The sequence below is a fragment of the Phyllostomus hastatus genome, unplaced genomic scaffold (genome assembly GCF_019186645.2).
Source record: "Phyllostomus hastatus isolate PE091 unplaced genomic scaffold, TTU_PhHast_1.1 phas_contig_113, whole genome shotgun sequence".
In the NCBI taxonomy this organism is placed as follows: Eukaryota; Metazoa; Chordata; class Mammalia; order Chiroptera; family Phyllostomidae; genus Phyllostomus; species Phyllostomus hastatus.
The window spans coordinates 7289547-7299661 of record NW_025333530.1 but is presented as its reverse complement, the minus strand read 5'-3'; the positions used below and the strand labels follow the sequence as shown (position 1 = coordinate 7299661).

Sequence of the window (10115 nt, the reverse complement as noted above, 5' to 3'; positions counted from 1 at the left end):
TATGTGTCCCTACCTTTTATCTTTGTGTTTGACCATGGGACTTGTTGGCCAACAGAATGAACCAGAAGTTTCTGAGCCCACGCTGGAAAAGGCCTCACATGTTTTTATTTGTTCTCTTGCTTTGCCACTCCCTAACAGGAACATAGCTTAGATGTTCCACTGGTTCATGTTTATCCCAAAGAAGATACAATGAGCAGAGCTGCCCCAATCAACAGACTTGTAGTGAAAACCAGACCTGCTCTAGGTGCTGTAGCCTGAAGCACAGCTTTCTGTCCAAGTCTAGATCAGCCACACCCCCACCTTACCTACAGATGTGTGAGCAAGAATACGTGTTGTTTTAGACCACTTTGTCACACAGTATTATTGCAGTAATACCTAACCATTACGCCTGGTAATGCAGACAAGGATTACTGGGGGAAGGCTGATTGCCAAGAAAGCTCACAAAGTAGAATTTTTCTTGGTTTAATTATCTTGGTCCAGATAATTAAACCAAGATAATCCTTAGTTTGACGAGCTCAAACCCAATCTAAGAGACTAATATATTCACACATTGAGAAATATAATCATCAGTTAAACTGATGTTTGCATTTAATGTTGAGCACATTAAGAAAAAGGTTCCTCTGTGAGTGTGGAATCAGAACAAAGAGAATTAGTTACATGATTTGAAAGTTTAGGCTTTGATAGCCTGCTATGTCCATCTTCATTATAGATATTTATCCAGCAGACAAACACATCACCCTGATAGGGTGCCTTTTATTCTCAATAGTGCTGAGATGAGATTCCCATTTTATAACTTTCTAATCTTCCTTCTTCCTATGTCTGCCTTCCTTCTGTTCAAAACATTTTTCTTCAAATAGTGTGGCAGAAACTACTAGTTTTCCACCACTATCCATTTTCTACTTCTTTTTGTGTTAGAGTCCTGAATTTTAACTAGGCAGACCCATCCCCACCCCCCATTTAAAGCCTGTTTCCTGGCCTCCCTGCAGTTTGGTGTGTCCCTGTGATTAAGTTATACTGGGCTGTGGAGTAGGAGTTGCAGCTAATGGAGGCTATGTCTAGGAGTTGCAGGTGGAGGCCAAGCAAAGTGAACAGTGGTCATAAATAGAACTGTGAGCACTGGAGCAGAGTGTACAATTCTGAGTGAGAATGCTAGCTGGACAATGCAGAAGGGATAGATACTTAACCTTCTCTTTTCCAATATACACCAAAGGTAGGGAGGGAGGTTGGCACCAGATTGTATATGTGTGTAAGACATAGGAACACTAAGGCAGCTCTTCACAGAACTAGAAACAACTCATTTCTCACTTCAGACGTGTTCCAGAAACTGAAAAAAACCAAATTTTGGAAAACAGATTTTTTTCTTTAACGGCAAGAAGACTTTGTAGGACTTCCCTTTCATTCTTATTTCCCTATTGTTTTTACTGGTGGTCTACACATTGGGTCACATAAAGCCCTGTTTCTTGTTTATCCAATGTTCATAATACAGATCAAATCTAGCAATTCTGGAAATAACAAATGAAAATAAGGAAAGTAGGAGTTTGAAACTGTGAAAGACGAGAGACAGTTACTACTGTGTGCCGTCACATACAGTAGTTCCCAATAAGTAACATAGATAAAGCATTCAATAACTGGTAAGGTTCCAAGAAGTCTGCATATTAAACTTTTATTTCTCTGCCTATTTTAATTAATGACCCCAATGGTCCTGATGTAAGAGCAGGTTGTTTCAAAAGTGAAGATCGAAGTATGCCATCCACTACCATGTGTCCATCAAATTAGTTCAAGGCTTTGACTTCTTCTTGTTCTTTATTTGACTCTGGAATCACTTTCCTGTTGGCAGTAACATAAATCAGTTCCAAAACACAGAACTCTGTAGTTGCGAACTCAAAGTAGCAGGAAAACAGCTTTTAAAAGTTTCCCCAATAAAGATTTGCTGTTTTAGATTATGACTATGCATTAGATATTTGCAACCAAGTATAAACTTATGTGCAAGAGACATGGTTATTCCATTGTAAAGTGTGACTTGAAGGGCATGGGAGAAGAACTCCTAACCCTAAATGTGTTTTGCTCACCCAAGAGTCAAACTTGGGAGATTTCATCATTGGTGATTGATTTTTTTGGATTGCCCATTGTTCTTTCTAGTCAGCCCTCTTTACAATGCAAATATTCCAGGGGTGGATAATAAACACATTGCTACTCGAATCTTACTCTGTGCATATTTTCTAGTTCTTTCTGACAGAAGGGGACTTGGATTATCTTAAGGTCTGCTGGAGAAGGGACAGCAAGGGTGTATCTGTGTACCTGTGGGGATTTGGGCAGACAGGAAAGAATGGAGGGAGGAAAAAGAGGGCAATAATATTTTACAATGTGTCTAAAATATTTCAAAATTTAAAAAAGTTTGTATAGAAAACACCTCTTTCTAAATTAATTAATATCACATATGTTTAAACTAATTTTTTTCATTACAAATATTTTCTGAATCCCTACATGCAGGCAGTGTGCTAGGCACTTTGGGTGACCCCATTTCTCATGGAGCTCACAATACCATCATAGATGAATTAGAGATATGTGACAAGTTAAATGACAACTCAAGAGATAATAAGAGTAGAATAATTATAAAATATGAGCCAAAGTAGTGCTTGATCAATTGCCAAAAGATGATAACATTATAAGAAGCTCAGAGGAAGAAGATATCACAGTGAAATGGGATGAAAATCAAGGTTTCAGGACAGAGGAGGGAGGGAGAATTAGCAAGCTGATATGTGAGAGAAATTAAGAATTCAAATCATTAAGGGAATTATCTGTTTGAGCTGTGAAATAATGTTTTATTCTTAGATAGACCCACATGGATAGTAGCAGAAATGTTCTGATCAGTCCTGCAAAAATATGCACAGAAATCAAAGGCCCCCAGAGATACCTGTTGATGATATTCAAGTAGCAGTCTTCATGCATTATTTGAATCAGATATAAGTGAATCTTTTGATAGAACTAGTTTTGTGTCATCCTTAGAAGTTAAATTTAATCATCTGGCTAAAATGAGAGTGATTAAGTTGCTGAACATTATATAAATGATATAGCCAGGTGATTGAATGATCTTTTCATTTTCTTCAAAGTTTTAAAAATTAGGGTAGATGTATTAATTTTTCTTTAATAACATCTGATAACATTAAAGGAAGTCAGTCTCAATACCAATGAGATAAGAACAAAAATTACTTTGTTTTTTTCCTGAAGGTATTATTCAAATAAATACTTGTCAAATTAATGTTGAGTTAGCCACATTAGTTTTCAGTCATAATACAAAAACTGAGATTTTTTTCTTAATGATTAACTAGTGGTAGTTAGTTTCCTTTGAGCTCTTCTGAACCATGTGCCTGGTCCTTCTCTAACGTTATTCCAGGGATAAGACTATTCACTTATCACTGTGAGGGTAAAGCCCTTGCTACATGAATTTAGATTTAACAACTTTACATATGCCACTGGTGATATCAGCATTGATAATCTAGAAGACCTGTTGATTTTCCAAAGATGGTGGGGCTAGGTGTGGGTAGGGGAGAGGAGAGCTGAGGGGTGAGAGCAGGTGAATACAGTAACCCAGATTGAGAAAGAAGGGGAAGAGAATAAGTACAGAGATACAAGGTTGATTTACTTTCCTGTTTACACTAATTTATGCTTGCATACATCACAGGCTTTAATGTAGATGAGGGGAAACTTTATATAAGGCAAGAAATTCCTAAATCAGTGGGAAGGTTTTTAGAAATTTGAGTGTAGAGGGCCAAGTCAGTAAGAAAAAAGAAATGCTTCTTTATGGGGAAAATAGAACAGTGATAATAGTTGACAGAAGTATACTTACTTTGCTTTGTGTACTTTGGTCTTTGGCTTGTGATGAAGGGAGACAAGTTCTTTCTAAACAAAGCAAAAAATCAAAAAGGAACTGTTTTATTTCTTGCACTGATTGAAATTTAATAGAAAGAAAATCTGAGGTAAAATTATCACAGAATCTATATGGACTAGCTTCTTCCATCTGGAGATGGTGAGGTCAGAAATGTTCCAGATTAGGGATTTGGGTTCATTCAGGAGAGTGTGTTTGTATATTCATAAATTTACAGGGTGCTATTATTGTTTTTATTAAGTTTGTTTTCTTCATTTAGCATTTGTTTTTGCATGATCTAAGTAAGAGCAATCATGGTAAAACAAACATTAGTACTGCAGTAACCCTAATACAGGACAGCTTTACAATGGGTGACAATAAGCTCACTGACAATAACACCGCATTTCTCTGCCAGCAGAGCTAGCACACTCTGAGGATGTCTTTGATTTACCAAGGATTGCCAAATTATCTGATGTCTACACTTTGCTCCTCTCTGGTATATAAGTGGCTCTGGGCCATGTGCATCTAGATTTAAGGGGTCAATCTCTGAGAATTTGCCACAGTTCAGCCCCGTCCCCAGCAGACAGATTTATCCAAATGCCTCACTATTGGTCTCACCGAGATCCTCTCTTCTCTTTGTTTTCTTAAGAGTTGGAGAATCTCATCTCTCCTTTTAGCCTGTTTAAAGAGGGGAAAAAAAGCTGGTGAGTCTTTTACTCATTAATAAAGTTTTATGTCCACCACAGGTAGAATTTTTTCCATTTTTCTTCTTGTATGTTGGGGCCAAATTTAATAATATTTTTTCCATGATAGATTTACACTTTTAATTTGTAACACAATGCAGTTTTTATTTGAGAGGATGTTGATCTGCAAAATATTTTGATTTTGATTCCAAATAAAAGGGAGTTTCTTATGTATCTAATAATTAGCTTTTATTAAGACTTTAATACATGAACTATGCTAAGAACTTTATATACATTATGTCATTATTTCTTATAATAACTCGTAAGTTTGATGACTGTTATCCAATTTTACAGACGAGGAATCTGAAGCTTACTAAGGATAAATAGCTTACCTAAGTTGTTAAGTTCAGAATGGGATTTGATACCAGCTGTATTTGACAATGAAGCCCAAGCTATTGACCACCACAGTAAATTTCCATTAAATGGAAATTGTATCTTTAGTAAGACACAAAATCAGCAAGCTCAAACATGCCGCCACCTAAGTCCACGATCACAGGGCTCATTCTAGTAGCTTGCCTATAAAAGAGTCTTAGATATTGAGACATGTATATTCTCAGTTTTCCTAAGTGTAAAAAACTAATTTAATGCAGTCATGAAGATTTATCAAGACATAGACTATATAGAAAGAGGCAAATATAGGTACAAAGTTATTTTTCATAGAATCCAGTTATATTCAGTTTTGGAGATAGCCAGACAGAGGATTCATCTGGAGGATTGGAGAACAAAAGAAAAACTGGAGAATCTGGTGAATAAAACTTGTAGCTTCAAATGGCCAAATAAAATGAAAGAAGTTCTGTTTAGATCAAGGCTAGAAGAAAGAGCTTCCAGTCCAGATGGTAATGAAGGTTATGTGGTACTCACATCCCACAACCACATCAAAAATACAACTAAACTATAGAACAACCATCATTCAGAACTGCCTGAAATCTGGCTGAATGGAAGTCCTACAACTAAAGATGTAAAGAAGCCTCATGAGACTGGCAGGAGGAGTAGAGACACAGAATGGGCTGGTTCCATACCCATTGTGGTGGTTAAAAATCAGGAGGGATATCTTGGCTGCTAGGACCCCCTGAGGATCAAGGGTTCTCAACCTGATATCAGGCCACATAGCCCAAGGGTTCCAGTGCTAGGAAGAGAAGTCCCCATAACTTCTGGCTGTGATAACCAATGAGGAATAAGGCTAAGTGAGATGGAGGTTTTCCAGAATCCCAGGTATTCCTCTTAAAGGCCATCACATGGACTTACTTGGACTCTCTCTGAGTCATTGCACTGGGACAGCAGCTTGAAAGACACCAGGGATATATAGGAATGAACTGAAGTGTCTGGCATCACGAACAGAGCTGGAGCGGCAGTTTTATCCTAGACAGAAGTACTGTCAGAGGCCATTGTTCCTTTTCTGAGCCTGCCACCACCCCCTAAACAGAGCCAGCAGGCAGGTGCCAAAATTGATTCTCTAGCAACCTGGCTATCGCTGTTCACCCAGCCCTGGCAATTCCCTGACACCCTGCGCCACCCCACCCAAGGTGTTTCCAGTGGCTTTTCCATACAAATGGCCTGTTACAATTCATCCTTAAGACTTTTCTGAAGTCTCTCCAATGAGCAACATCTGGCCCCAGCATGCCGTATACCTCTTGATAAGTGGCTCCAGGCCTCACACTACCAGCATCCAGCCTTGGTCTCAGCTTGGTCTCTCCTGCACACCTCCAAGGCCAGCACAAGTAGCGGCCATCTGCAGATTGCTTTGTAGCTTATGCTGGTGGCTCCAGGCAGAACACAGATGGTAGTTGACCTTGGCCTATGCCTCCTGGGAGGCCCCAGAGCCAGTGCACCTGGTGGACATCTTCAGACTATGTCTAAGCACCTCACAACTACATTCACAAGTTACAAACTCAAGGGGAAGAGTCAATGGGCACCAGAATTCCACTGAAATAAGTACTGTTCCACTAGGCAGGTTCTGGCACAGCTGATCCTCCCTGGTGGTCTCAGCTAGTCCTTGCAGCCAATCAGTCTGCAATTAAATACCTCTCCTTGTTGTGCCAACAGCAATCAAAGCTCAACTACAATAGGAGGGTATACACAGCCTTCATGGGGGTTGGTGGTGTAACTGACAGGCCCAGCTTGGATGAATGGTGAGACTGTGCCACTGGACCCTGCAGGATAAATACTGCATGAAGCCATTCTACCAAGCCTGGGAAATGTAGCAACTCTACTTAGTACATAGAAAGAAACACAAGGAGGGTGCCAAAATGAGGGCACATAAAAACATGTCCTAAATGAAATAACAAAGTGAAATTCCAGAAAAAGGACTAAACAAAATGGAGACAAACAATCTACTAGATGCAGTGTTTAAAACATTGGTAATAGGGATGCTCAGTGAACTTAGGGGAAGAGTAGATGAACTTAGAGAGAACTCCAAGCATAAAAAAGGACATGAAAACCATAAAAATATCCAGTCAGAAATGAAGGATACAATAATTGAAATGAAGAATAATTTACAAGGAATCAATAGAGTAGGTGAAACCAAGATTTAAATCAGTGATTTAAATATAAGTATGCAAAAAACCCCAAAACAAAACAACAAAACACCCCAAACCCCAATCAGAATAGCAAAAAAAGAAAAAAAAATGAGGATACTGTAAGAAGCCTCTGAGACAACTTCAGGCATACCAACATTCATAGCATGGGGGTGCCAGCCAGGGGAGAGAAAGAGCAAGGAATTGAAAACCTGTTTAAAAAATAATGACAGAAAACTTCCCTAACTTGGTGAAGGAAACAGCCATACAAGTCCAGGAAGTGCAGAGAGTCCCAAACAAGATGAACCCAAAGAGGCCCAACCCAAGACACATCATAATTAAAATGACAAAGGTTAAAAACAAAGAGAGATTCTGAAAAGCAGCAAGAGAAAGACAGTTAGGTATCTACAAGGGTGCTCCCATAAGACTGTGAGTTGATTTTTCACAGAAACTTTGCAGGCCAGAAGGGATTGGCAAGAAATATTCAAATTGATGAAAAGCAAGGACCTATAACCAATATTCTCTACTCAGCAATACTATCATTAGAATTAAAGGGCAGATAAAAAGCCTCCCAAACAAGAAAAACCTAAAGAGTTCATCACCACCAAACCAGTAAGTATTACATGAAATGTTCAAGGGTCTTCTATAAGAAGAAAAGGAAAGATCAAAAGTATGAAAAATAAAATGGCAATAAATACATATCTATCAACAATTGAATATAAAAACAAAACAAGCAGAACAGAAACAGACTCACAGATACAGGGGACATTTTGATGGCTGCAAGAGGGGAGGAGGGTTAGGGGTTGGGGGAAAAAGGTGAAGGGATTAAGAAGTACAAATTGGTAGTAACGGAATAGTCATGGGGATGTAAAGTACAGCATAGAGAATATAGTCAATAATATTCTAATAACTATGTATGGTGTCAAATGGGTATGAGGTTTACTGGGATGATCACTTAGTAAGTTATATAGTGTCTAATCACTGGGGTGTATACCTAAAACTAATATAACATTGTATATCAACAGTAATTGAAAAATAAAAAATGATTTAAAAAAAGATTAGAAGCAAGAAATAACTGAGTATAGACATAGATTCGTTATCACCAGATAAAAATTGTAAGTCATCCACTGGTCCCTTCAAATTTATTGAACATGGAACTATTTTCTCAGGGCTGCTGTAACAAAGTATCAAACTGGGTGGTTTAAAACAACTTATTTGTTGTCTCACAGTTCTGGAGGCTAGAAGTCAAAAACCAAGGTGTTGGCAGGGCCACGCCCCCTCTGAAACCTGTGGGGGAATCCTTCCTTAGCTCTTCCTAGCTCTGGTGGTTGCCTGGCAGTCTGTCATTCCTTGCCTTGCAGCGGTGGTAACTCCAATCCCTGCCTTCATGGTCACATTGCTTTCTTCCTGTGTGCTTCCGTTTTCACATGGCTGCCTTATTAGGACACCAGTCATATTGAATTAGGGGCCCACCCTAATCCAGCATTAACTTCTTACCTCATTTTATATACAATTTCCAAAAAAGGTAACATTTTGAGGTACCAGGGGTTAGTAATTTAACACAACTTTTTTTGAGGGACCCATTTCAATCCATAATGAGCATCTATGATGTCACATTGCCATGCAAGGGCAGAACAAAACACACTTCCTTATTGCAGACTTGTGGAGAAAAAGCAAATAGTTCCAATGTGCTATGATTGGGTTAGTATAGAGTGCAATTAGAGAACTGAAGAGGGACCCTTAGTTTCAGACTGTCAGAGGAACTCAGGGAAGATGTCCCACAGGACACCTCCTGTGACACCTCCTTAGACCTTTCAGGTCTAAGCTTGGACCTGAAAGTGGTGGTCACCAGATAACAATGGAGACAGGATAGAAAAGAAAGAGCTTTTGAGGCAGGCACAAGAAACAGGGTGTGCAAAGCCCCAAAGCTGCTGCATTGCTGCATTGCTAAGTGATTCCTCAAGTTGAATCTTCAGTCCAGATACCTACAAGAGAAGCTTCACCCCTCAGGCATGCTCCGAGACACTGGAGAGGAGGAGCCCATGCAAGGGCAGGAATAATCAGCAGCCAGACTGGAGTACTGGTGCTTTGGCTTTGCATCATTCTGCTCAAGTTGTCTTAATCTGATCTTTTATGAGCCTACAGAGTTTTTATTTTATTTATTTTGGGACACTTTTTATTTGAATATTAGGCATCACATATCATAGTTATTGAAAGAAAGAAATAAATTCAGGGTATTTTTGAAACTAAGCTAAATTTTATAATACCTGTCAGCTTGCCATGGACAGAATAAAATGTCTGTAGATAAAGATCTGGGTTATTTTCAGTGTCGGTATTAAATGTTAATTTTATGTCCAACTTTTCCATTGAACATGTACTCAGTTAGAATCAGTTGCTCCCCTACAGTACTTTAGATCTTTATTGTGGTATCGATCTTGCTTTCCCTGCTTTATCTCATAGTTGCTACCATGTCTCTTTCAGAGTCTTACCTTCTTACACTTCCTCAGCTTTTAGCAGTGCCTTGTATGTTATATTCAATTATTTTTTGTTGAATTGAATTTGAATTGATTGAGTCATGGTGTCTAAATGAAATCATTACACTATCTAATACACAATTCTTAGCCTGAGCAAAAAAAAAAGTTTTCAAAAGTGATATTAAACAGGGGCAACTTTAATTCTTACAATCTCTATGAACAAAATCACATGATCATTTCCTGTGCAGCCATAGGCAAGTTTTGTTGTTATCATGCTTCTAATATCAAAGTAGGCAGATATTTAGTTATAAGATTCTAAAATAAGAATAAAAAGTTCATTCATTTTTTATTTTTATTTCAGGTCCTTTTTTATTATAATGGATTTTAGTGACTACTAACTTTTATAATGTAGTATAATGCACCAGAAACAAAACTTTCAAATATGATTTGATTTCTGCTTCCTGGACATGTTTCCTGGGAATGAACAATAAAACTACTATAAACAACTATGTCATTGCCC

The 10115-nt window shown here is 38.3% G+C and overlaps 1 protein-coding gene across 1 annotated transcript in view; it reads right to left on the bottom strand.

The window, feature by feature from the left end:
- Positions 1–1803: 1803 nt before the first annotated feature.
- The window catches only part of HOATZ (HOATZ cilia and flagella associated protein), a 34051-nt gene continuing 25739 nt past the window's right edge, over positions 1804–10115 (bottom strand). The window contains exons 4-6 of the mRNA XM_045836583.1: positions 4484–4543; positions 3848–3900; positions 1804–1867 (exon numbers count right to left, since the gene is read on the bottom strand). Of these exons, the coding sequence (XP_045692539.1) occupies positions 1804–1867; positions 3848–3900; positions 4484–4543 (177 nt within the window). The remainder of the gene's footprint in view (positions 1868–3847; positions 3901–4483; positions 4544–10115) is intronic.